This window comes from Ranitomeya variabilis, chromosome 7, assembly GCF_051348905.1.
Source record: "Ranitomeya variabilis isolate aRanVar5 chromosome 7, aRanVar5.hap1, whole genome shotgun sequence".
Classification (NCBI taxonomy): Eukaryota; Metazoa; Chordata; class Amphibia; order Anura; family Dendrobatidae; genus Ranitomeya; species Ranitomeya variabilis.
Window position 1 is genome coordinate 5,360,654 of NC_135238.1, and position 27,752 is coordinate 5,388,405.

At 42.7% G+C, this 27,752-nt stretch overlaps 1 protein-coding gene across 2 annotated transcripts; it reads left to right on the forward strand.

Moving 5' to 3' along the window:
- The first annotated feature begins 4,164 nt into the window (after positions 1 to 4,164).
- On the forward strand, positions 4,165 to 23,040 carry LOC143785067 (uncharacterized). 2 transcript variants are annotated; one of them, XM_077273737.1, is made up of 12 exons: positions 4,165 to 4,276; positions 4,947 to 5,021; positions 7,480 to 7,551; positions 14,088 to 14,162; positions 16,984 to 17,025; positions 17,117 to 17,163; positions 19,265 to 19,490; positions 19,718 to 19,897; positions 20,003 to 20,019; positions 21,074 to 21,341; positions 22,133 to 22,309; positions 22,699 to 23,040. In XM_077273737.1, exons 1-12 carry the CDS (start codon positions 4,219 to 4,221, stop codon positions 22,719 to 22,721), a joined length of 1,260 nt encoding a protein of 419 aa, XP_077129852.1. In that variant the 5' UTR covers positions 4,165 to 4,218; the 3' UTR covers positions 22,722 to 23,040. The 2 variants fall into 2 exon arrangements, with proteins under 2 accessions (XP_077129852.1, XP_077129853.1); XM_077273738.1 differs by lacking the exon at positions 7,480 to 7,551 and having other exon boundaries at positions 4,166 to 4,276.
- Positions 23,041 to 27,752: the final 4,712 nt, after the last annotated feature.

Genomic DNA, 27,752 nt, shown 5'->3' on the forward strand with positions numbered 1-27,752 from the left:
CACACTAATTTGCACTCTATACTGTGCGCTTTATTTATATAGCACATTAGTGAATTTGACGATTATATGTTTGTCTGATTTGTATGGTCTGCTGTTTGTCTTTCTATTTCCACACTTGAGAATTTACCAGGGTGAGTCAGGGCTAGCCTACGTTGAGCGGGGGCGCCATTGCACAGGGTATATAGGGTGCCAACCTCCGCGGCAAGGTAGGGCACAGATAGCTTGCGTATTAGGGACTGAGTGCACCCTGTATCTTTTCTTCAGCAAAACAGAAGACGTTTTTAGGTTGTGTATGTTGTTTTTTATCTATATTATTAGTAAATGTTACATTTTATTGTGTATTTGATTTAATTGGTAATTTAGTGCTTTAGTCGGTGAATTAGTATTGAAGGAGATGCCTAAGTAAGGCCTCATTCAGGCGTTCATTTTTCATGTATATGTTCCATTTCTGATTTTGATGGATGGATTAGATATCCATTATAGTTTATGAGGCTGTTCCCATGTGCATGTATTCTTTTGCAGACTATGTATCTACATTCATTACGTATCATTATAGGTCCTTCGTGTCATCACCACTTTTGTCCTATTTTGACCTGGACTTTACAAGATCTCTGCAGCGTCCTACAGATCTGTCACCATTAATGATAGGTCCTGTAAGTCGTCCGTGTTCCTCAGTGCAGCCTACATGGTATTATGTTTCCAGCACATCCCACAGATCTTGAGTTGGAAACACATCATCCTTCTACTAGCTGATTGGTAAATGATGAGTATCAGTCATATGTGTCAGTTGTATCTGTGACACGTCAGGATTTTATGCAGAAATTTCCTGAACAAAACCGGAGATTTTCAGCATAAAATCCGCACGCGTTTTTCTTGCGTTTTACTTGCGGATTTCTCGCGTTTTTTTACGGAGCTTCCCAATGCATAGAAATAGTGGGAAATCCGCTAAAAATTCGCAAAATTAATGAACATGCTGCGGATTTTTCCACAATGCGTTTTTATCGCAGAAAAATCTGCAACGTGCACAAAAATTGTGAAATGCATTAGAAATGATGGGATGCACAATGTATGCTTTTTTTAATGCATTTTTGCGGCGGAATACCGCCGAAAAAATGCGCAAAAAGCGCAAAAAATCCGCGAATAATCCGGAATGTGTGCACATAGCCTAAATGTCGATTGATTACTATAAAAAACAGATTCAAAGCCAATGTGGAAAGTGATCTAAGTGTACAGATGAGCGAATTGGATCCGTACAAGTTGAATTTCACAATGTTGACCTCTCTTGAATCTGATTATTTGCTATGTGCGAATTTGGCTAAATAACTTGTCCGGCTCTTTGCTGAATTGTAGAAGGTCAGAAAGGGGGTTAGGAAGAATAAAGAAGAGATACTCACCGGTCACGCTGCTGGCACAGTCCCCTGCTCCCTCAGGCATCTTTTCTCTGCCAATGTCCTCTTTGCAAATCTTCTGCTGACAGATAGACCTCTCATCTCATGACATATATCATGACTTCCTGATGCCAGGATCCGCACTGCCCAACGTACCGACTAGCGCCATAAGCCCAAGCGCACAGTGAAGATGCTCTAAAGGACTCATTCGGATTACGCTCTGCAGTCTGGAAAGTCCTCAGAGTATGTAAGCCACATTGTATTCAGATTCCTTGCCAAATCCGAGGGAGCTGCTGAGTTCAAATATCATAATATTTTAATAATAATAATATTACAATTGCCTTTTTTGTCCAAAAACACAATAACAAAGAAAGGTGCTGGAATATAAAGAGGGGCTCTATTCATAACATTACAAGGGGATCATACATACAGTGACTCTAAAAGGGCAGAGGGAGGTCACCTCGTTCATCGAGCTTGTGCAATAAAGGTACAGGATTCACTTAGGCGCTTTAATTTCACTATTGTTTCCCTGTTTGGCCGGGTTTCTATTCCCCATAGCTGTGACTAACAGGGATTAGGCTTATATTACCTCAGCAGTCTATTCATAAATGCTTCCATTAGGTATGCTTATATTGCAGCCACTCCTTCATTGATTGCTTTTGTTTGACCGGTGTCTTGCATAGTGTTTGCTCATTATTGCACCTTGCGCAGTGACCTTTTTTCCGCTTTATATGTTCATTCCTTGGCATTTATTCGGGGTCCTTTTGGTCTTGAACCCCCTTCTTTTTAATTAAGGCATATTTTTATGGACTTAGTATAAATTTACAACAGCACTGGAGGCCACAGGCAGACAGGACACATGGAAGCAGGTATGGAGCAGGTACTAGAAGTACTGGAGGCCACAAGCAGACAGGACACATGGAAGCAGATATGGAGCAGGTACTAGAAGCACTGGGGGCCACAGGCAGACAGGACACATGGAAGCAGGTATGAAGCAGGTACTAGAAGCACTGGAGGCCACAGGCAGAAAGGACACATGGAAGCAGGTATGAAGCAGGTACTAGAAGTACTGGAGGCCACAAGCAGACAGGACACATGGAAGCAGGTATGAAGCAGGTACTAGAAGCACTGGGGGCCACAGGCAGACAGGACACATGGAAGCAGATATGGAGCAGGTACTAGAAGCACTGGGGGCCACAGGCAGACAGGACACATGGAAGCAGGTATGAAGCAGGTACTAGAAGCACTGGAGGCCACAGGCAGACAGGACACATGGAAGCAGATATGGAGCAGGTACTAGAAGTACTGGAGGCCACTGGCAGACAGGACACATCTAAGCAGGTATGGAGCAGGTACTAGAAGCACTGGGGGCCACAGGCAGACAGGACACATGGAAGCATGTATGAAGCAGGTACTAGAAGCACTGGAGGCCACAGGCAGACAGGACACATGGAAGCAGGTATGGAGCAGGTACTAGAAGTACTGGAGGCCACAAGCAGACAGGACACATGGAAGCAGATATGGAGCAGGTACTAGAAGCACTGGGGGCCACAGGCAGACAGGACACATGGAAGCAGGTATGAAGCAGGTACTAGAAGCACTGGAGGCCACAGGCAGAAAGGACACATGGAAGCAGGTATGAAGCAGGTACTAGAAGCACTGGAGGCCACAGGCAGACAGGACACATGGAAGCAGGTATGGAGCAGGTGCTAGAAGTACTGGAGGCCACAAGCAGACAGGACACATGGAAGCAGATATGGAGCAGGTACTAGAAGCACTGGGGGCCACAGGCAGACAGGACACATGGAAGCAGGTATGAAGCAGGTACTAGAAGCACTGGAGGCCACAGGCAGACAGGACACATGGAAGCAGATATGGAGCAGGTACTAGAAGCACTGGGGGCCACAAGCAGACAGGACACATGGAAGCAGGTATGAAGCAGGTACTAGAAGCACTGGAGGCCACAGGCAGACAGGACACATGGAAGCAGGTATGGAGCAGGTACTAGAAGCACTGGAGGCCACAGGCAGACAGGACACATGGAAGCAGGTATGGAGCAGGTACTAGAAGCACTGGAGGCTGCAGACAGACAGGACACATGGAAGCAGGTATGGAGCAGGTACTAGAAGTACTGGAGGCCACAGGCAGACAGGACACATAGAAGCAGGTATGGAGCAGGTGCTAGAAGCACTGAAGGCCACAGGCAGACAAGACACAGAAGCAGGTATGGAGCAGGTACTAGAAGCACTGGAGCGGTCTGGCTCACAACAAAAAATTGGGAATTTTTCACTTTTATACTTGGAGCCGCTCTCCAGCTGATAACAAACCACAGAAAAGGGGTCATCTTCATGGGACTTATGGGTGCGTGTCCCCCTCTAACACACACTTTATTACACTCCTGATGAGTTATCGCTTCACATCTGTTAATAATCTTTGCAATCCTATCCTTATCCTAAGTCATATTGCAAGACTCGTTAAAGGGTTGATTGTGACTTGTAGGATCGCTACTTCCAACAGGTGGCGCTATAGAGTTTAAGTCCTCTTTTCCTCAGAAGAGGCAATTTGCATAATCTCTGCAAAGCATCATGATGTTCACGGGGAAGAATCCAGAGAACTACAAGGTTACAAGTGACCCTATCTGAATGTATATAACTCTACACCCCTCCAGTTAGTTGCACACACCAGGCTATATGGTGACATTACACAAGTATCTGTACACACTGCAGGTATATAGAGGATGACAGGGCCGCAGCCTCCTCCCGGCCGCACATTGTGACTGTGATTGTTGTGCAGCTTTGATAATTAAAAGCAAAACTGAAAGTAAAGACAGATGAGAAAAACAAACTGCAAAAAGCAGAGGACGATGGAAAGAAGAGAGATAAAAAGAGGTAAGAAACCCCCAAACTATATACAAAACTATCCTATAGATATATAGAGAGGGATCCTATTACAATAGAGAGGGATCTGATAACTATATAGAGAGAGATCCTATAACTATATAGAGAGGGATCTGATAACTATATAGAGAGAGATCCTATAACTATATAGAGAGGGATCCTATAACTATATATAGAGAGATCCTATAACTACATATAGAGGGATCCTATATATAGAGAGAGAGGGATCCTATTACTAAATAGAGAGAGATTCTGTATCTATATAGAGGGATCCTATAACTATATAGAGGGATCCTATAAATATATAGAGAGAGATCCTATAACTATATAGAGGGATCCTATAAATATATAGAGGGATCCTATAACTATATAGAGGGATCCTATAAATATATATGGTGAGATCCTATAACTATATATAGAGGGATCCTATAACTATCTATAGAGAGATCCTATAACTATACAGAGAGGGATCCTATAACTACAGAGAGGGATCCTACAACTATGTAGAGAGATCCTGTATCTATAGAGAGTTGAGATTGCAGATTGCTCCTTTGATATTTGATACTTTGGACTTTTCTGGCTTCGGATTTATGAACTTCAGAGCAGAAATCTCGTTGCACAGATAATTCTCAGCAGCTCAACTCCATCTCTTATGTCTTAGGTTGGAGTGAAGGATCTGAGATGATAAATTTGGAGAATGAAGAAAAATCATCAGCAAAACAACCAAAACTCTCAGGTAAGACATGGGCGACATACGTGAGACACAGAAGAGCCCTAAGGGGGAAGGTTCTCCTGGTGGAGAGCGGGAAGCTGCCATCTTGCCATAGGACTTAGGATGAAAGCCAAGCTAGAAGCTCCATTTGCCCCTCATCAGTGCACAGCACTGTCCAAAAGCAGAAATGTTCCTCCTTAGATCCCTATCAGACGCCTCTCATAACAAGAAATCAGACCTCCCGCTTTGCACTGAGGAGGGACGAACACCCGAAACACATGTTCAGAAATGGCGTGTTTGGTTTGGGTTCTTACTCAAAGCTGCATGTGAAGACTCGTTAATTGGTCAATACTGACTCTTAGGAGAACTACATCCAATAGTTGATGCTAGATCTCTAGAATTAGTAATCTCACGCAGAATGGAGGAATTACCGACACGCAGGGAATTGGTGCTGGTGTTTAGGAGGAGCATAGAGATCGTGCCCCCTCCTTGTCTTCTGAGCCCCCTGATGTTACTCGCTCTGTGTCACCCACATGTTCACATTGCATCCACATTTCTTACTGATTCTCAGCATGATGGAAAATGTAATTCTTCAGAAGAGACGTCCTTCTATTGGTCCTTGGTCCAGGTGTAATGGTCACCGGTAGGGTTGAGCGACCTTTACTTTTATAGGATCGGGTCGGGTTTTCAAAAGTCGGGTCGAGTGAAATCGGCCGATTCTATAAAAAAAGTCGGGGTCGGGGTTGGCCGAAACTCGAAACCCAATGCAGTGCATTGGGTTTCCAATGGTTCCCAGGGTCTGAAGGAGCGGAAACTCTCCTTCAGGCCCTGGGATCCATATTTAAGTGTAAAATAAAGAATTAAAATAAAAAATATCGCTATACTTACCCTCTGACGGGCCCTGGTACTAACCGGGAACCTTCCTTCATTAGAATCAGCCTTCCAGGACCTTGCGGTGACGTCACGGTGACGTCGCGGCTTGTGATTGGTCGCGCGGCCGCCCATGTGACCGCTCGCGCGACCAATCACAAGCCGCGACGTCACCGTGACGTCACCGAAGGTCCTGGAAGGCTGATTCTAATGAAGGAAGGTTCCCAGTTAGTACCAGGGCCCGTCAGAGGGTAAGTATAGCGATATTTTTTATTTTAATTCTTTATTTTACACTTAAATCTGAATTCCGATACCAATTCCCGATATCTTAAACATATCGGGAATCGGTATCGGAATTCCGATTCCAGATTCAGAAGATCGCCGACTTCATGGCCGACCCCACACAGGGGTCGGGTCGGGTTTCATGAAACCCGACTTTGCCAAAAGTCGGCGACTTCTGAAAATTGCCGACCCGTTTCGCTCAACCCTAGTCACCGGCTCAATGTAGGTGCCTTTCATGTAGGACAGGAAGAGTATGGCACTCTTACATTATCAGTAGAGATTAAGGCATCTTTTAAAATGTGAGTTTGTCATCTTTAACAAATTGTTCCCCCAAACTTGATTTACTGTGAATCGAGGAAGCCGCGATTGCCCTGGAAAGACAAGTGTAACACTCTGAGGTCTCCTAGGACTGTATACAACCCCTTTAAAGCTTGCAAACATATATATGACTGTGGGTAAACGGACAGCAGCTGTTTATCTCTGCTGTGCTATCACATGCCATCTGTACAGTTTCTTCAGTGTTTTATGACTTTCTACCTTACTGCCGAGGTTTGAGCTGTAATGTCCATTCACTATCCAGAGTCACCATTAAAATGGCAGCTGCATTCCCAGCATTGGCTTTTCTACAGGCTCTGACAGTCCTTCCTGACTTGCTGCACTATACCATGTGATAGCTGCAAGGCATTATGAGGAAGCTCATGTGGCCTCACCTGGGGTAATTTAAGCCTTTTCTATGCATTGTGTAAGATAGCACGGGGCATTTGTAGCGATTCACACTAATTGGATCACAAATTGTTTGACTTTTCCAGGTCTGGAGAATATTCAAAATTTAGACAGGAATAACATTTTCATTGAATCGATTAAATCTCCTCTAATTATCAGTAATTTGGGGTATAGTGACTCTTCTGTGGGAATGGAGCAGATGCCTTGTCTTTGATGACCCAAACCCATCAATGGCACACCGGGGACGCACCCCCAGATCTATCATGTAACGGGAGAAGCAAACTTGTACCATGTCCCCGATCTCCCAGTTGTCTAGGCATCAAAATTTGGTTCTTACCGAGTTGCTAAATCCTTACATTTGCCCAATTTTCCTCAGCTCCAATAAAGTCCTAATCTCCTCTCACCCAACCCAACGGGCACCATTGTCACCGGATAATCAGTGTCATTCACTTCACCAGTCAGCAGTTTCATTGTGATGGTTTATATACACATTACTTTGTGACAGTTGTTTTGTGGAACCCTAAACCCCCAAAATATGTGAGGCCTGGATTATACTCAGGTTTGGCCGGTGACATCAAGCTTCCTGCTTTTCTTCTTTTGTTTGTAGAACGTGTGATGGTGAAAATAGATGAAGATGATGATTTTGAAGATTTGACTTCAGAATGTTCTAAACGACCAGGTAGGAGATTTTTCACTTGGGATCCTGAGAGCGATGGTAACAGATCACACAGAGCTGCGGTAAGAAGCTTCCACCTGGGGGAAGGGAAACTGTTGTGAATTCTGCTCTTGGGCTCCCTCCGGTGGTTATAAGTGGTAGCGCTGCTGTCTTTGGATCGCAGCATTCATCAGGTGTGTCCACTTATTACCAATTCTGACTGGGCTATTTAGTCTGGTTGGATCCTTTAGTCAGTGCCAGTTGTCCATTGTTTTTGGAGTATTCACATCTCTGCCTGGTTTCTCCTACTATGCTGTCCATATCAACAAAGATAAGTTCTGGCTTTGTTTTTGCAGTCCACATGCTGTGGGCCTTATAGTTCAGTGCATTTCTATGTTTTTTCTTGTCCAGCTTTGTCTGTGTAAGGATTTATTCAGCCAAGCTGGAATCTCTGGAGATGCAGATATACCCTCCATACCTTTAGTTAGATGTGGAGATTTTGTATTTTCTGTGGTGGATATTTTCTAGTGTTTTAATACTGACCGCACAGTACTCTGTCCTGTCCTTTCTATTTAGCTAGAGTGGCCTCCTTTGCTAAATCCTGTTTTCAGTCTGCGTATGTTATTTCACTCCCCTCTCACAGTCAATATTCGTGGGGGGCTGTCTATCCTTTGGGGATTTTCTCTGAGGCAAGATAGTTTTCCCATTTCTATCTTTAGGGGTATTTAGTCCTCCGGCTGTGTCGAGGTGTCTAGGCCGTGTTAGGTACATCCCACGGCTACTTCTAGTTGCGGTGTTAAGTTCAGGATCTGCGGTCAGTACAGGTACCACCTTCTCCAGAGTACGTCTCATGTTGCTCCTAGGCCAACAGATCATAACAGGAAACCTCTTTTCAGACAAGACATATGGGGCATATTCCTGGGACTACTCAGACTTTGCTGTTACAGACAGTCGTTTCCTGATAGGTCATCTGCTCATTGTTTGGGGTCTGTGCCCTGTGACCCCCACTGATTGACTAAACAAAGGAGCTGTGACACTCCATACACATCTCTTCTTCTGACTGTTGTATCAGTGAAAAGTGTGGACCCTTGAGACATCATTTCATGGAATTGGGTTCTGGGCATTTCAGTTCTATGTTATTAAGAGTGGCCTCCACCATGAAGGGCATTTCTAGCAGGTGATGGCCTCTCAGCTCTGTTTGGGGTGTTGCACGGTTTTGTTAGAGGTGGGAAGGCGGTCAGTATGTGCTAGACATGCTCCTGCTTGCTGGGTCCTCATGTGAAGAGTTGAATATGAAGAAGTGAAGTCTTCTGCCACCATCATTTGTTATTTTTTTTCTCACTGCTCTTGCAGACAGCAAAATCTTTGGTCTGAGTATGATAGGACTAAACCTCAGATCGCACTTGGACCAATGTTAGTCTATGTGGCCATTGAAATATCCAAATATTTCCTTAGACAAAGTCTGCCCGAAGGAAAAGTCGCTCAGTTTATGTTCGTACATCGGATTGCACTCAGTCGTGCGATTCAACGAGTTCATGGAAAAAAACATCCATTCTTCACTCACTGATAGAATTGAGAAGATGGAGAAATTTTTTTTACATCTTCTCATCTGAAAAAATTGGATCCCAGTGTGCTCAAATCTGATAAGGATCTGATCAAAGTGGGATTATGAAACCAAAATGAAAAAGAATCCGAAATCATTTTTACAAAGTAGGCAGCGTATATGTTAATACAGTAAAAAAATACCTTTATTAGCAACTCAGGTAGGTATGTGGCGGCACAGAAGACGCTCACACAAATACAGTAATGCATTCTAAAAAGTGTCATCTATGGCAGCATGTACATATAGCATATAGTACACAGTGTATACAAACATGATGTCAACATACACATCCTTCATTAAAGTACTATAGTGCAAGAAATGCAAAACCCCTACTGAAAGGGCTGTAGTGCAAGACCAATATGTGTGTCCACACCTGCAATGTATGTAGATTGGGTGCCCACAAAATATACAATGAAGGGTACTTAAGTATAGAAAAACTGTATGTCCCAATGTGTTAGGTAGAGATAACTGTCATAAATATGTATAAATCTATGTATTCCACATGGTAAAAGGAAGCAGGCGTTTTTGAATATTACATACCAATAGTGGTGTACTGCTGCTGGTGTGTTGCCAACCCTGACGCACGTTTCGGAGCAAGCCTTCATCAAGGCACTGTTCAGACATCATCATCATTGCCCCCATTGGGGCTGTCAACATTCTTCATCAGTACTGTAGAGACACAGGGTATGTAGGTCATCTCTTATCCGCTGGCCCAGCTGTCTTTAGAAAGACTGCATAGAGCAGGCAGGGCTCATACCACTGAACGCCCGCTCTCTTCCCGTGGGCAGAACACTACTCAGATAACAATGGGTGAGGGTAAAACAGTGCGGCAATAATTTATTGAACCACCAACACGCAATAGCGTATAAAACAGTCTCAGCAAATACCCAAGATGGTGCAAATTACAGAGTTTCACCCTTCTGCTGACTCGCCGGGATTAGAGCTGCTTCCAGTGTTGCATACCCCCACCAGTGCCTCCCCCCAGAAAGGAGGTAATGACAAGCATATGAAGCTAACTGAGAGCAGTGAGGTATGTGGACAGGTGACTTGATTGTCCCAACCTGGATTCTTCAAGACATCTCTGGGGTTTAAGTGATGATCCATGAAGAAGTCCTGTGTTCTTCCAGCCGGGGCCGTGGTCCCAAGCTGACATCCTGGTGAGTCTTTTAGAACAGAGGAAAAGGTATCCTTGTATAGTTCACAACTGTCCTTTAACCAGCATCCAGAGGTCAAGAGAAAGATGTGATTAGGTTAACTTGCATTGTTTGATTATGTAATCCATTTCCATAGTTTTGCACTTCTGTCTTGCAAGTCAGCAAACTAGCTGGCCTTGACAATGTGTAATCAACATACCTATCATTGTTCAATGACCTTTTATTATTGTCTTGCAACAGTAGTAGAAAATAAGTTGTAGAAGCTGATATAAGATGCAAAACTTTAGCAATTCATCCATTTAGTAATATCAATTTAACCTACAAGAAGAGACAATACTCCAGACAACAGTTTATGATTCTGGGCCTACAGAATTTATGTCTGGCATAATTAAGAAGAAGTGCTGTGTCATCACAAGTACGTCTTAGGAGTTTGGTCCTGCTCCGGTCAGGATTTTCAGAGCTCAAAGGTTTTAGAGGATGGTTTCATATCTGTCTCTAACTTAAACTGTCCGTCTAGAGGCCTCCTACCTGTTGTGAATTCCGCTCTTGGGCTCCCTCCGGTGGTTGTAAGTGGCACTTTTGGAAGTCCTGCTCTTGGGCTCCCTCCTGTGGTTTTGAGTGGTATGGCTGCTTCTTGGATTTAGCATCAGCAGCTGCTTCCACTGATCGTTCTTCTGGCTCGGCTATTTTAGTCTGGCCTTTTCCCTTAGTCAATGCCAGTTGTCAATTGTTCCTGCTTGGAGTCACAGCTGTTTTGGATTTCTCTGACACTCTGACCAGTTCAGCAAAGATAACTCCTTGCTTGTCCTTTTGCAGTCCACTTGTTGTGGACTTGATTGTTCAGTACATTTCATGTTTTTTCTCTTTAGTCCAGCTTATCAGTATGTATCTATTCAGCTAAGCTGGAAGCTCTGGGCAGCAGATTTTGCCCTCCACACCTTTAGTCAGGTGTGGAGATTTTTACATTCTCTGCGGTGGACTTTTTCTAGTTTTTATTACTGACCGCACAGTGTTCTGTCCTGTACTATCTATCTAGCTAGAAGTAGCCTCCTTTGCTACATCTTGTTTCATTCTACGTATGTCATTTCCCTCTCCACTCACAGTCATTATTTGTGGGGGGCTGTCCTATCCTTTGGGGATTTTCTCTGAGGCAAGATAGCTTTCCTGTTTCTACCTTTAGGGGTAGTTAGCTCTTAGGCTGTGACGAGGTGTCTAGGGAGTGACAGGAACATCCCACGGCTACTTCTAGTGTTGTGTTGAGATCAGGAACTGCGGTCAGTATAGTTCCCACCTGCTCAGAGCTCGTCGCATGTCGCTCCTAAATCACCAGTCCATAACACCTACCCTCCTACGAGACACTAAAAAAATATAGAGTAGAACAATCACTTGTGTACATTTGTATAAGATTTATCAGATAATATATTTCTATATTATAGAAACTGTTTTAGGCAAACTGAAGACCGCGCACACGAGGTAGATTCTAGGAAGTTTATTGAAGCCTACGCGTTTCAAGAGCTTTCTTGCTCTCTTCTTCAGGGCATGTGGTACATAACACAATACAGGGTGTATTTATACAAAGGAAGGGGAGGGGCACAAAGTACTATGATACATAAGCAAGATTTAAAAACATATATAGTAACATAGCAACATTACACATTACTATTTATATCCTAAAAACATTGATTAATGTTAAAAACCAAAAAAAAATTAATAAAACTAACCCTGCATAAAAGTGTGTGAAATATAAAAAATATGTATACAAAAAAAGAAATTAAAAATAGGCAGGAATCTAAGGTAGCCCAATGAGTATTCGAACCGGGGAGCTTTGTGTAGTAGTTCCATTATCTAGGCTGTTCAAGTCATTGTGCCACAGACTACTGATGGGTCCTTCTTGATTTTTCTTGTGGAGATGAGAACATCTGGAAATGTTCTTATGGGAAAAAGGAAGACAAAATCTTGTAAGAAGGAACAAAAGAGCAATGGTTATACGCTGTTACTGATTATACAAAAAATTATATTATAATTTGTACTAGAACCCTCCCATGAAACCAGAGGTAGTTATTGGAGTGAGGCTCAGTATAAGCAACCACACTGCAGTTAGAGGTTTTGTAGGTTAAAGGATATCTGACATTACATTTAGCCCTTCAGGCTCAAGGGAATTCAAGGTATATATCCAAAAAACCTCTTTCTTGTTAAGTGACTGTGTGCGATTAGAGACATGTGCAGGAACGTGATCAATGGGGTGAACATGAAATAATAAAGGATTACTATTGTGTGAGATACTAAAGTGTCTGGAAAGACCATGTTTAAGGTAACCTATTTTAATATTGTGTCGGTGGGAATTCATGCGGAGGTGGAGTGGTTGTGTTGTCCTGCCAACATATATCTTGTTGCAAGGACAAGTGTACTGGTATGTGCAATAATACCACAACACAGACATTTCTTGTGTGTTGTGGTATTATTGCACATACCAGTACAGCATTTAAACACCCCTCTTTTCCTCACCCCTTCCCAATCAGTCACTTTTTCACCTGCACCACCTCCTTCATTATTTACATCATTACTTGTCCTTACTTGTCCTTAAACATGGTCTTTCCAGACACTTTAGTATCTCACACAATAGTAATCCTTTATTATTTCGTGTTCACCCCATTGATCACGTTCCTGCACATGTCTCTAATCGCACACAGTCACTTAACAAGAAAGAGGTTTTTTGGATATATACCTTGAATTCCCTTGAGCCTGAAGGGCTAAATGTAATGTCAGATATCCTTTAACCTACAAAACCTCTAACTGCAGTGTGGTTGCTTATACTGAGCCTCACTCCAATAACTACCTCTGGTCCCATGGGAGGGTTCTAGTACAAATTATAATATAATTTTTTGTATAATCAGTAACAGCGTATAACCATTGCTCTTTTGTTCCTTCTTACAAGATTTTGTCTTCCTTTTTCCCATAAGAACATTTCCAGATGTTCTCATCTCCACAAGAAAAATCAAGAAGGAACCATCAGTAGTCTGTGGCACAATGACTTGAACAGCCTAGATAATGGAACTACTACACAAAGCTCCCCGGCTCGAATACTCATTGGGCTACCTTAGATTCCTGCCTATTTTTAATTTTTTTTTTTGTATACATATTTTTTATATTTCACACACTTTTATGCAGGGTTGGTTTTATTAATTTTTTTTTGGTTTTTAACATGAATCAATGTTTTTAGGATATAAATAGTAATGTGTAATGTTTCTATGTTACTATATATGTTTTTAAATCTTGCTTATGTATCATAGTACAAGGGCCTTTGTGCCCCTCCCCTTCCTTTGTATAAATACACCCTGTATTGTGTTATGTACCACATGCCCTGAAGAAGAGAGCAAGAAAGCTCTTGAAACGCGTAGGCTTCAATAAACTTCCTAGAGTCTACCTCGTGTGCGCGGTCTTCAGTTTGCCTAAAACTACTACCCTCAACATCCTTTTGGATTTTCGTGGAGACCTGCTGCTACGGTTATGCCTGCATGGGAGTTGTGACCTAGGTTCACAACTTCAATAGGTGAGCACATTCCCTACTAAGGACTGTATTCTTTCATATACAGTGTGACACATTGGAGGCGCCTTGTTGTTTTTTTTGTTTTTTTTTCCTTTATATTATAGAAACTGCAGTAGAAAATGTTATAAGATCCTCTGCTACCAGGTAAAATATCTATAGATAAATAAAATAATTAATATACTGATTTTACAACTATAAAAGCAGAATTAGTCTAGAAATTTCTAGGAGCTAACATCTATTTTCTTTTATATCTTAGATTCAGATGAAGGATCTGAGACGATGAATCTGAAGAATGAAGAAGAAACATCTGCAAATCAACCAAAACCTGAAGGTAGGAAATCAGCTACTTATGTCTTTCAGATGTAGCGATTCTTAAAAGGACAAGGATATCACTTTGATGACTTAAAGGGTTGTCCAGTACTAGAGATGGGCGGACACCTGGATGTTCGGGTTCGGCCAAGCAGTTACAAAAAGTTCGGATTCGGGTACCAGAACAGTACCCAGACCCGAAGCCAAACCCAGACCCCATTCACTTAAATGGGGGGCCCGAACATCCAGTGTTTGCCTCGGTTCCCATGCTGTCAAAAGACAGCGGGAGCATTCAGCTGTGATCGGAGGTATACAGTTAACCGTCACTCACTGGTGTCAGCTGATGGCGCTACAGCTCCCATCATCTGACACCTGCTGCCGCTAATAACAGTGAGAGCAGGAGTGGCTGATGGGAGCATTTATCAGCCGGAGTCTGCGCAATAAATAAATAATTTTAAAAAAAAAACAGCGTGGGATCCCCTGTATTTTTGATAATCAGCCAGGCAAAACTCACAGCTGGGGGTTGCAACCCTCAGCTGTCAGCTTCAACAAGGTTGGTTATTAAGAATAGAGGGGACCCCATGCTGTTTTTTTTTCGATTGTTTAAATAAATAATTAAAAAAAACAGTGTAGGGTCCCCCCATTTTTGACAACCAGCCTTGCTAAAGCTCACAGTTGGGGGCTGCTATTCTCAGGCTGGAAAGGGGCCATGGATATTGCCCCCCCAGCCTAAAAATAGCAGCTGACAGCTGCCCAGAAAAGGCGCATCTATTAGATGCTCCAATTCTGGCCCTTTACCCGGCTTTCCCACTTGCCCTGTAGCGGTGGCAAGTGGGGTTCATATTTGTGGGGTTGATGTCACCTTTGTGTTGTCAGGTGACATCAAGCCGACGGATTACTAGTGGAGAGGCGTCTATAAAAAACCTGTCCATTACTAATCCTATAGTTATATGGTAAATAAAGACACAGCCAGAATAAAGTCCTTTATTAGAAATAAGACTAAACACGGTTTTACTTTTTTGCTTTCCCTGCCGGGCTGAGCTGCCATGACCTTGGTGAGATCCCCGCTAGCACTGTGAGAAAAACTCAGATTGAGGGTTATGGAAGTCCATGGCATCTCATGGTTGTCTTTCTCACAGCCTATGACATGCACTCCCATACTGCGCTGCTCTCTCCTCTGGGATCACATACTGTGTTGCTCTTTCTTTCGTGCTCACATACTGCACTGTTCTCTCCTCTGCGCTCTCTTCTTCCCCCAGCAGGATATATGCTTTCTCTTCCTCCTTCATGGAGCTGAAATCCGGAAAGAGATCGGAGAGTCTCCTGAAGTGAGTGTCCCTCACTGCTGAGTATTTGGTGCAGTGTAGCAGGAAGTGGGTTTCATCCTCCAGGGTTTCCAGGTTCAGTGTAGGCACAGTCTTTCCTCCCAGGGCTTGTAGCTCTGTCTGTGCTGGCCAACCTCGATGGCCAGATTGTGGGCACTGAGTCTATACCGGCTCAGGATCTGGCGGTCTCTGGGGTCTGAGAGTTTCTCCAGATATAGAGCCAGTCTGTATTCTCTCTGTAGACTCTGGTACATGGTCAGTTTTTGTGAGCTGCTGATCTCGTTACTCCAGACACTGACATACCTCTCCTGCCCCTTGTCTACCATCTTCCTGATTCTGACTTTTGTCAGGTTGATTTGGTTGACGGTTCGGTCAGGTTGGGTTTGGGTGAGCTGTTCCAGGGGTCCTGGTTTGTGGGGACCACCTATATGTAGCATGGCTTTATGGTGATGAGAGCTTGGGTTGCTACTCTGTAGGTGAGCCTGGAAGGAGAGCGCCCTCTTCAGGACTGCTAGGTGCAGTGGGAATCTGCCCAGCTCAGCGCGGCAGGCACTGTGGGTGGTGCTCCGATGGACCCGGAGAAGGTGTTTACAGAATTCTAGGTGGAATTTTTCTCTTGGACTGGAATCCCACTTTGACCAGTTTGGGTATGTGTGAGGGCCCCAGACTTCACTGCCATACGGGAGGATTGAGGTGATTGTGGCATCAAAGATTTTTAGCCAGACCCTCACTGGTGGCTTCAGATGGTAGAGTTTCCTATAGATGGCATAGAAGGTTTTGCAGGCCTTGTCCTTCAGGGTCTCTATGGCTTGTTTGAAGCTCCTTGACTGACAGAGTTTTCAGGCCAAGGTAGGTGTATTTCTCCATTTCTCTAAGTGTAAAGTTGTTTAGCACAAAAGGAGGGTGCTAGTTTGATCTTGGCTTTCTACTCTGGAACACTATGATGTTGGTTTTCTTTGGGTTGATCAGTAGTGCCCATGTGGAGTTCAATTTCTCCAAGATTTCAAAGTTGTCTCTGTTGTTAATGGCAAGAGTAGGTCATCTGCAAACAGCAAGAATTTCACCTGGGCATCATGGAAGGTGAGACCTGGTGCCGTGGAGGATTCCAGAGCAGTGGCCAGCTCATTGATGTAAATATTGAAGAGCATTGGACTAAGGCTGCAGCCCTGTCTGACTCTGCGGCTCTGCTGGAAATCAGCCGTTCTCCTGCCGTTCACACTCACGCTGCAGCGGTTATTGGTGCAGGAACTTTTGATGACATCTATCTTTCTGGAAACTAGAAAAATCATCAACGAAACAATTCAAACTCATAGATAGTAAATTAGTTTATTATGTTATGTAGAAGTGAGGAACCATAGGAGGAGCAAATTAATAACACCTCTGCCCCCCACCCCACCTATAGAGCCCCCAGATGTAACCAGCTGTGTCCCTGACATGTTACCATTGTATTTTTATAACGGGGGGATTATTTAATGAGAGGGACCATGATCAGTAACTGTATTTTATAATCTTTTCTAGGATTTAATGAAAACTTTGATCTTGTCGACCCCCCAATATCGGGTGAGTGCTTACTGTATATAGATCTGTCCTGATCCATTAACCCTTTGTGTGGCGTCAATCATGATCTTCACTTTTCTTCTCTATTTTTCAGATAATTGGAAATATGTAAATTGGCAGAAATGTGCTTCGTCTTTGTGGGTAAGGTCTCTTATTTATTATTATTTAGGTTGGTGGGTGCTGTGTTGGTAAATTATTTGGGTTGGTAAATTATTATTTTTTTTAGTATTAGACGAAAGATATTAAACCAGAAGGATCAGGTGTATAGATAGAGGGGGTGCAGTGATGGTCCGATGGTCCCTCAGCCAGGTCCTTGTGTCTTAGAGGTCAAAGGTCTTTGTATCACATGCGATGGCCAAATATTATAATGGCCATGATAGATGGGAGTCTGGAACAGAGGTTTCACTGGGGCTCAGGAGCTCCAAGTTCCATGTCTTGCATCAAAGTAAATCCAGTACTCATTGTCATAGAAAATATTAAGATCCCTGAAGCCACTAGTGAAGGCCCCCCCCTCCCTCAAACCTCCTCTCTCTCTTTAGCGGTAGAACAAGAGCTTACAATCTAAGCTACCTTGAAATAGAATTGCCCAGTTGACATAGAGGAAATTACATATGGTTGGGAAGTGACAAATCTAATTAAAATTCCTTTTGAACCCAATACTTCTTATAGAGTACAAGTAATTAGACAGGAAATATTTTTTCAGAGGGTCAAAGGGACATGTGTTTACACATAGATGGAGAAGTGGAAGAGTCTCTTTTGTCCCAAAGGAAATACATCCTGAGTTGGAATTAAACTTGTGTTCCCTTCAAGGAAAATGCTATAGATTTTCAGCAGATGCTGGGGCACCAGTGAAAAGTTATGAATATTTGAGGTTTGCATTTATCTGATGTTGATGGGATGTAGATTTTCAATTTCAAGACTAATCAGGGAAGAATATGCATATTTTCTGATAACTGGGATGCCTACCTATAAGCTCCAAATCAATAGGGCCAGATCACTGACACTAGCCATGTCATGTTTGGTCTCTGAATAAAGGTAAAATCCTAATAAAAAATTATGCATGATCTCAAACTTCTGCTATCATCTTGAGGTGAAGATATTGCTAATGTTCGGAATTTCATAAAATCCTGAAGGGCTGAGAACAATCCACAACCTGGACCACGTGAGGTAATCATGGGGGTGTGTGGGTGTAATTCAGGTGCAGATAAAATGTCAAGGAGAGTCATGATCTGTAATCATGTAGAGAGATACATATTAATATCATTGTATGCATGATTCCCGTCACTGGACATTTTTCAATCGAAGCACTCTCCTTTGCTAAGCCGAATCGTCTCTGTAATCAGCCTAGTAAGTTTCTTGGTAATCCTGTTTATTTTATGTGACTGTATGTGCTGTATTATTTTGTCCCCTTTGTAAAATCGTTTATATATATTTTTTTAAACACAGCCTATCATTCTGGATTAAATATAAAATGTAATAGTTTTGCTACTTTTGTTCTGTAAACCGCACCCCAATGCCATACGTTACCAGAATCAGTCGTCCTGTAGGCCTGTATATAAAAAACGATCGGTGGTAGCAGCGAGTAGTTTTGTGGGTTATTATGGAGCTTGCAGTGACCATATAAGGGGGTATATACACAAATCCCAGGTGCGGGAATCGGAGGTGTATACCATAGGCTCACTGTTAGTTTCCCAATAACCGGCCTTAGTGGAAACAGCTGCAGCCTCCTCTGTTAATCGTGTAATTGTCCCAACAATAGGGGGCAGCAGAATTCTGTTCATGACACAAAGATAACAGTGTGGGTGGTTCAGTTCCATCGCCCCTGGCTGCGATCTTGACAATTGGTGGCAGCGGTGGGACTCAGTGTGGTCTCACTGATGTCATCTCCTGACAATTGATGGCAGCGGTGGAATCTGCATGACCCCTCCAGTGTCATCTCTTGACACTCATGATGAAGTACCAATGAAGTTTTTATCCTGATACGTTAACGGGAACATCCCATTCTGAGTAATGCTTCCTGTACTGGCGGTGTGTGAAGGAGGCTGGCTGACAGCTAGACCAGCCCCTTTGTCTAACTGATCACCGATAGAGACAGTGGAGGTTGCGGTCTTTGATATTCTATTTACACAGAGATTTATTGAAGCTGGAAACATTTTCTTCTTTACATCTATACCCAGTATTGATAAATGAAATATCCTCGCCCACTTTCTGTTCTGATTCTGTTACTTCTTACGAGTCGCAGGTTGTGACTAAGTCTCCGTACTCATGTGACTGGATTAAGGACGTGCTGAAATCAGAAATCTTCAATGAGTATAAGAGTGATGAAAAGACTGAAACCTTTAAAATTGATGGAGATTGGAAATTCAGGAAAAGCGTCTCTTCCTGCTCTTGTGTCGTGTTCTGTTTTGAAAGTGACGGATGGGATACAGAGTCATCACGAGAAGTGGATGACTTGTCTTCTTATTATGGTAAGTTAGCTTTGTGTCTAGTTTTGTATATCACAAATATAACTGAAGCACTTGATACAGACTATACATCTAGGGTAATGTGACCAGTTCATATCCAGAAATTGCTGTATCTGTATCAGAAAAATGTGCTCCTATAATGTGAGACATTTCCCCAAAGTCTCTACTGTTTAGACTTGTGGCTTAGATTGAGTCTTTCTGAATATTACGGTTTTCTCTTTGACTTTAAGGCCTGAAAAATGTTATAATTTTGCTAAGTGAAAAGACTCCAGACAGTTGTCCTCCTCGGCAGATGAACGGTCGGCACAACTTTCCGGTTCTAAATTTCTCAAAACAACAAATCGCCTGGTATAAAGATAATCTCAAGCTTTACAACATGAAGATCGAGAAAATGAAGACAATTTTAAAAGGTACCATGACTCTAAGTCTAAAATACTTCCACAGAATAAGATTAGAGGTTGAGGTGTCACTCAACGCACATAGTGAATTTCAGATTTTCTGCACTTTTGTTCCAGGTTCGGCTTCCTGGACGGTAAGAGACGACTTGTAATGCTGCTACATGGACATACATGAGAAAGCTGATGGGGATTAGATGAGATGTCTACAAGAGGAGAAGAGAGAATGTCTACAGCTCCATAGACAATATTCTAAGTGTTGTCAGATGTCTCGATGTTAAGGAATATCTCCACCCAAATTATTAGGATAGTTGTGCATTTTATTAGAAAAATTGGAAATTCAAAATTGGAAAAGTTCATCTTGTTTTGAAATTCTAAGATTGACAAAAAAGTGCACAAATTTTTCACATGAATAGAGAAGAGCAAATGTTTTTACATCCGAATTCACCAACTTCACCAAATATTTCCAACAATTCATATTGTGGCACAACTATAGTGACTCAAAGCCTCCAATTACCCTGAGAAGACATGTAGAACATTCTGAGGTCTTCTAGGACTGCATCCACCACATCTTAAGCTTTTTAGTGCAAATAGAGCCTTAGTAATGTCAAATAGACCTATACATATTTGGCTGTGGGTAAATATTCTTCACTGCTGTGCTGTCACACACTCTCTGAACAGTTTTTTTCAGTGTTTTATGGTTTTTCCTCCCTATCTGTATGGCTGAGCTGTGAGCTGCTGTGTCATCTTTCTATTCAGCTTCACCACACAATATCTGCTGCATTCCCTGCCTTGGCGTTCATAGTGGCTATGTTAGTTTCCAATTTATGTGATTTGCACAATTCACAACTTCTTTAAATTTACAGCAAATTCCTAAAATTTCGATATGAATCAATTAGCAGCAAAATGATTTGCTTCTCTATAAACATGAATGATTTATTTAGCTGGCAACACTTCTGAGGAACCCTGCCACATTCTTTTTTTGGTATGCAGCTGACAATATTGGATGTGATTCTATAAGTTATTGGATAAGTGATGCAGGATTTGAAGACATAAGATTTCTCAATTGGCAAATTCTTACTGTAGAAAAGAATAATAAATCTCATGGGTGATCATAAAGGATCTAAAGTTGACATTTCTAATATCTCTCATGTTTTCCTCTTTTCTCTATGGTCTTTCTGACTTTAACAGGGCCATAAGGTTGGAATCTTTTCAAGATCTTCAGAAAGTGAATATGAATGGCTGAAGATGGAGCTGGAATCTGAATATTTCCGAGGTTCTGTAGAAAACGTCCAGTCCTATTATATTTCCAACAGAGGCTTCCAACAGTTCATGACTAACGTATCTAATTGTACCTTTGGAATCTTGTATCACACGAAAAACCGAGGGAGGATCAATATCACAGATGTCACTGATTCTCTGTATGACGAAGAGCTGGACTACATGTCCTTGATGATGAGTAAGTGGCAATTTCACAGAGTATTCACAGGGTCTTATAGGAGTTGTCCAACCCAAAAAATGATGCATAAATTTGGGAAAAACATTAAGATACTAATAAAGTTCCATTAGTGAATGTTCTTCAATCCCCTCTGGTCACAGGTTTGCTCTGCTGCTCAACATATAAGAAAGTTTCTTGTGTCGGCAGGTGGCCATTGCCTTGTGTGACATTGATTGGCTGCTCATTTCCATCGCTTAGTCACTGGCTCTTCTCGGTCAATACTTTTGTTGAGACAGAGAAGGAGTCTGGCTTCGCTATAGAAATGAGCAGTAAGCCGGCTCCCTTCACACCAGACCTGACGATGTGACAAAACAAGAACTCTACTGTATGGAACACAAGTTGGGAGCAGAGCTTCCGTCCTGATACCAGAGGGGATCGGCCACCAGACATAAAGTATTGAAGTAAGTTGTTTCTAAACTTTGTTTTTTTTTTATTACACAACCACTATAAAGGTTGTGTAGTGTTTCTTATTTCAGGCTTCATTAGATACTTGGGTCTCCACTGATTTATGTGGTGGTTTTGGTTTTGGTTATTTAGTGTCTAACGTATTGGTCTTAGATTGGGATTTGGTTCCTCGGTGTTTGGGCCTTCAGAGTGAAGATCACATCTGCAGTACAAATCTTCTCAGATGAAAATGTACAAATATGAATCAATTATTACCATACAATGAGACATATTATGCTCTGATTGGCTTTATAGTTTACATATTAAGGTGATGAATGACTCGTCGTGGATTTTTTACATTTTTTTAGATAAAAATGTGATTGTGGTGGTCGATGACCTAAATGACGGTAATGATGAGGAGAAATCACGGATCTTAAGCAGTCAGCCCTCCATTAAAGAGAAAGCTCTAGACTTGTTCCTGTTCACCACAGAGGAGAAGAAACTTTTAGAGCCCCTGGTGAAGATGAGGAACTCCATAAATGGAGGTAAGAGGATTAGTAATGATGAGGGTTATCCATTAAATGGGTTTTCCCATGAACATGATACCTTTCTGTAGAATAAAACATGGCTTATTTTTGTAATTGGGAAAATTAAATCAAATGTGTAGTTTGCAGCATTCTTCAGATATAGCCGGTGTTAATGACCTTGCTCTTAGTCAGTAGCCAGCAATGAGGTTTAGCAGAAGGTTTCAGTAAAGAAAACTCTTCATACCTATGTGATGATAAAGTATCAGCCCAGCGAGGACTCAGAAATCTGGAGTTTTTTTATCTGCCGCCCCCGAGTTTTGTTCCAGCGTGTACATATTGGTGTCTGAAGACCGATCATCATTGCACTTAATCATTCATCTAATTACTTTTCTTGATTTTCTTGTCAGAACCTAAAGGAACAATAAAATAACAACAAATGAAGTTTAGGTGAAAAATGGAGTAAAGTTCTGGAGAACATTGGAGCTACAGACAAGGAGTCCAGTGTTGTGGTCCCTGGTCCCGCTGATCCTCGCTCTGAATACTAGGTGGACGTCGTTGGCTTTTGGCTTCTTTTATGAAGTTTATATTTTAATGTTTTTGACATTTTACATCTCATTATCTCACAAGAATTTCCTGTTGCCTCCTGCACCCTAGACTGCCGCTCGCCATGAGAGCAGATATCCGCTGACGTTGTCGCTCTGTAGAGATTGATGTGCTCAATAAAGAAAATGTATTATTGAAATGTTCCCAAAAAGTACTCAACGTTCATCTTTTTGTCTCCTGTGCCTGTGGATTGCAGTAAAGCTATCGCTATGCACAGACACCAGCTGATGACTACACTCACTTGAGGGTCTCTCCAAATGCCACATGGTGTGCACTATCTATTCCAGACAATTTTGAGCTCCAAAATTCAAATAGTACGCCTTGCTGTGCGCTGAAACAGCAGTTATCCACTACATATAAGGTATCAACGTACTGAGGAGAAATTGCACAACAATTTCTATGGCACATTTTCTTCTGTTAACCTTGTGAAAACACAAAATATGGGGTTAAAACAAAAGTTTTGTGGGAAAAATATGATTTTTTTATTTTCTCGGCCCAACGTTATGAAATTTTGTGAAGTACCTGGGGGTTCAAGGTGCTCACCACACATCTAGATGCTTTCCTTGAGGAGTCTAGTTCCCAAAATGGGGCCAGTTGTGGGGGTTTCTACTGTTTAGGCATATTAAGGACTCTCCAAACACGACATGGCGTTTGCTCTCGATTCCAGCCATTTTTGCTTTCAAAAAGTCTATCGGTGCTTATTACTGATGAGCGAGTATACTCGTTGGCCAGGTTTTCCCGAGTATGCTCGAGTGTCCTCCTAGTATTTTGACGTGCTCAGACATTTCGTTTGAGTTGACGTAGCTGCATGATTTGTGACTGCTGGACAGCCTGAATACATGTGAGGATTCCCTAACAAACAGGCAACCCCCACATGTATTCAGACTGTCCAGCAGTCACAAATCATGCTGCTGCATTGACTCAAACTAAATCTCCAAGCACGTCAAAATACTCAGAGACCACCCGAGCAACAATTATACTCGCTCATCACCAGTGCTCATCCCTTCCAAGCCCTGCCATGCACCCACAGTTTTCTCCAATATATTGGGTATTGTCGTACTGAGCAGAAATTGCACAACAAATTGTATGGTGCATTTTCTCATGTTACTCTTGTGAAAATGCAAGATTTGGGGCTTAAGTAACATTTTTGTCATAAAAAATAAAATGTTTATTTTTTAATTCCACATTGCTTTGATTCCTGTGAAGCACCTGAAGGGTTAATAAACTTCTTGAATGTGGTTTTGAGCACCTTGAGGGGTGCAGTTTTTAGAATGGTGTCACTTTTGGGTATTTTCTGTCATATAGGCCCCTCAAAGTCACTGCAAATGTGAGGTGGTCAATAAAAATTGATTTTGTAAATGTTGTTGGAAAAATGAGAAATCACTGGTGAACTTTTAACTAGGGTTGAGCGACTTTTGATTTTTTGGGATCGAGTCGGGTTTCGCGAAACCCGACTTTGTGAAAAGTCGGGTCGGGTGAAATCGGCCGATTATTGCGAAAAGTTGGGGGCCGACCGAAACACGAAACCCAATGCAAGTCAATGGGGAATCAAAGTCGGCAGTGAGTGGAGGACAGGAAAACACCTACAGTGCCCATTTTAATGCCAAAAACATCAATTCTTATTACTGAAGCTTGTCAATCTTAATTTACTTTATAATAGTAGTTAGGCATTGAAAACTGGGGGTCATTTGGCTAAAGTTGTGGGGGGTAGGGCTGGCTCAAGTTTTTCGTGGGCCCAGGAAATGCGAAATACGTCACGGCGGTGGAGGAGGGAGAGGTCAGTGTTTCAACTTTGCAAGTGCTGTGATCCTGAGCAAGCGGGGGGGCCCACTCATTGGCATTGGCACTGGCACAGGGCCCCTCATAGTTGAATGGTGTGTTTGACGGCGGGGGCGCCTCCCACCGGCAGAGACACTTTTGCATACTATGAGGGGCCCTGTGCCAGTGACGTCGCCAACGAGTATGCCCCCCCACCTGATGAAGGAACCTGCACTTTCATCTGCACCTTCCTCTTTGTCCCCGTGTAAGGTGGTATAGTATGCCGAAAGGGGAACCTGACTTTCAGCAGGGTCAGATTCTGGCTGTGTAGAGTGCAAGGGGAATGTAGTGGTCTGGGTCAATGTACCAGCAGACTCATCTAGCAGTGGCTGGACAATGGGCAGGATGAGGAGGAAACACAGATCTAGGCCCAAATAATAAAGTGGGCTAAATGCAGTTCAAAATTGGTAACAGGACTAACCAGGCAGCATTGATTTGTTCAGTGGAGGAAAACAGTAATGAGAGGCTGACACAGTGAGTAGGCCTAAATAAGTAAGTGGGCTAAAAGCAGTTCAAAATTGGTAACAGGAGTAAACTGGTGGCATAGCTTTGTGCAGTGGAGGACAACTGTAATGGGAGGCAGACACAGTTAGTAGGCCCAAATAAGTAGGCTAAATGCAGTTCAAGACTGGTAAAAGGACTAAACAGGCGGCATAGCTGTGTGTAGTGGAGGACAACTGTAATGGGAGCAGACACAGTTAGTAGGCCCAAATAAGTAGGTTAAATGCAGTTCAAAACTGGTAAAAGGACTAAACAGGCGGCATAGCTTTGTGCAGTGGAGGACAACTTTAATGGGAGGCAGACACAGTTAGCAAGCCCAAATAATTAAGTAGGCGGCTAAATGCAGTTCAAAATTGGTAAAAGGACTAAACAGGCGGCATTGCTTTGTGCAGTGGAGGACAACTGTAATGGGAGGCAGACACAGTTAGTAGGCCCAAATAAGTAGGCTAAATGCAGTTCAAAACTGGTAAAAGGACTAAACAGGTGGCATAGCTTTGTGCAGTGGAGGACAACTGTAATGGGAGGCAGACACAGTTAGTAGGCCCAAATAAGTAGGCTAAATGCAGTTCAAAACTGGTAAAAGGACTAAACAGGCGGCATAGCTTTGTGCAGTGGAGGACAACTGTAAGGGGAGGCTGACACAGTGAGTAGGCCCAAATAAGTAAGTAGGCTAAAAGCAGTTCAAAATTGGTAACAGGAGTAAACTGGCGGCATAGCTTTGTGCAGTGGAGGACAACTGTAATGGGAGGCAGACACAGTAGGCCCAAATAAGTAGGCTAAATGCAGTTCAAGACTGGTAAAAGGACTAAACAGGCGGCATAGCTTTGTGTAGTGGAGGACAACTGTAATGGGAGCAGACACAGTTAGTAGGCCCAAATAAGTAGGTTAAATGCAGTTCAAAACTGGTAAAAGGACTAAACAGGCGGCGTAGCTTTGTGCAATGGAGGACAACTGTAATGGGAGGCAGACACAGTTAGTAGGCCCAAATAATTAAGTAGGCGAAATGCAGTTCAAAATTGGTAAAAGGACTAAACAGGCGGCATTGCTTTGTGCAGTGGAGGACAACTGTAATGGGAGGCAGACACAGTTAGTAGGCCCAAATAAGTAGGCTAAATGCAGTTCAAAACTGGTAAAAGGACTAAACAGGCGGCATAGCTTTGTGCAGTGGAGGACAACTGTAATGGGAGGCAGACACAGTTAGTGGGCCCAAATAAGTAGGCTAAATGTAGTTCAAAACTGGTAAAAGGACTAAACAGGCGGCATAGCTTTGTGCAGTGGAGGACAACTGTAATGGGAGGCAGACACAGTTAGTAGGCCCAAATAAGTTGGTTAAATGCAGTTCAAAACTGTAAAAGTACTAAACAGGCGGCATAGCTTTTTGCAGTGGAAGACAACTGTAACGGGAGGCAGACACAGTTAGTAGGCCCAAATAAGTAGGCTAAATGCAGTTCAAAACTGGTAAAAGGACTAAACAGGCGGCATAGCTTTGTGCAGTGGAGGACAACTGTAATGGGAGGCAGACACAGTTAGTAGGCCCAAATAAGTAGGTTAAATGCAGTTCAAAACTGGTAAAAGGACTAAACAGGCGGCATAGCTTTGTGCAGTGGAGGACAACTGTAATGGGAGTCAGACTGTTGTAAACTCTGTTTTCAGGCTCCCTCTTGTGGTCACTGGTGGTATGGTGTGACTTTTGCTTTGGGCTCCCCCTGGTGGCTTTGTTTGTTATCCTGCTGGTCTCTGGCTATCAGCTGGTTCGTTATCCTCTGGGAGGTTCCTATATAGCTCTGTTTCACTTCCACTTGTTGCCGGCTGTCGATGTAATCAGTGCTACTCAGATTCCTTCTGACTACCTTGCTCCCAGTCCATCCAGGACAAGCTAAGTTTTGTTTGCTCATTTTTTGATCAGCAGTGTTTATCATGTTTTCTTGTCCAGCTTGCTAAAATGTGATTCCCTCGCTTGCTGGTTGCTCTAGTGGACTGAGTTTCTCCCCACACACCGTTAGTTGGTGCGTGGGTTCTTGAAATCTCAGGATGGATATTTTGTAAGGGTTTTTTATTGATCGCATAGACCCCTGCTCTATTTTCTGCTTTCTAGTACTAGTGGGCCTCTTTTGCTGAATCTGATTTCATCCCTATGTATGTGCCTTCTTCTTACTTCACCGTTAATATTTGTTGGGGGCTTCTATATCTTTGGGGATTATTTCTCTGGAGGCAAGCGAGGTCTTTCTTTCTCTTTAGGGGTAGCTAGTTCCTCAGGCTGGCTCGAGACATCTAGGAATTTTTTAGGCACATTCACCGGCTACCTCTAGTTGTGTTGGACAGGTTCAGATTTGCGATCAGTCCAGTTACCATCTCCCTAGAGCTTGTCCTAAGTTTATTCACTTGCTGATCTATTTGTGATCCTCAGCCACTAAGGATCATAACAGCAGACACAGTTAGTAGGCCCAAATAAGTTGGTTAAATGCAGTTCAAAACTGGTAAAAGGACTAAACAGGCGGCATAGCTTTTTGCAGTGGAAGACAACTGTAATGGGAGGCAG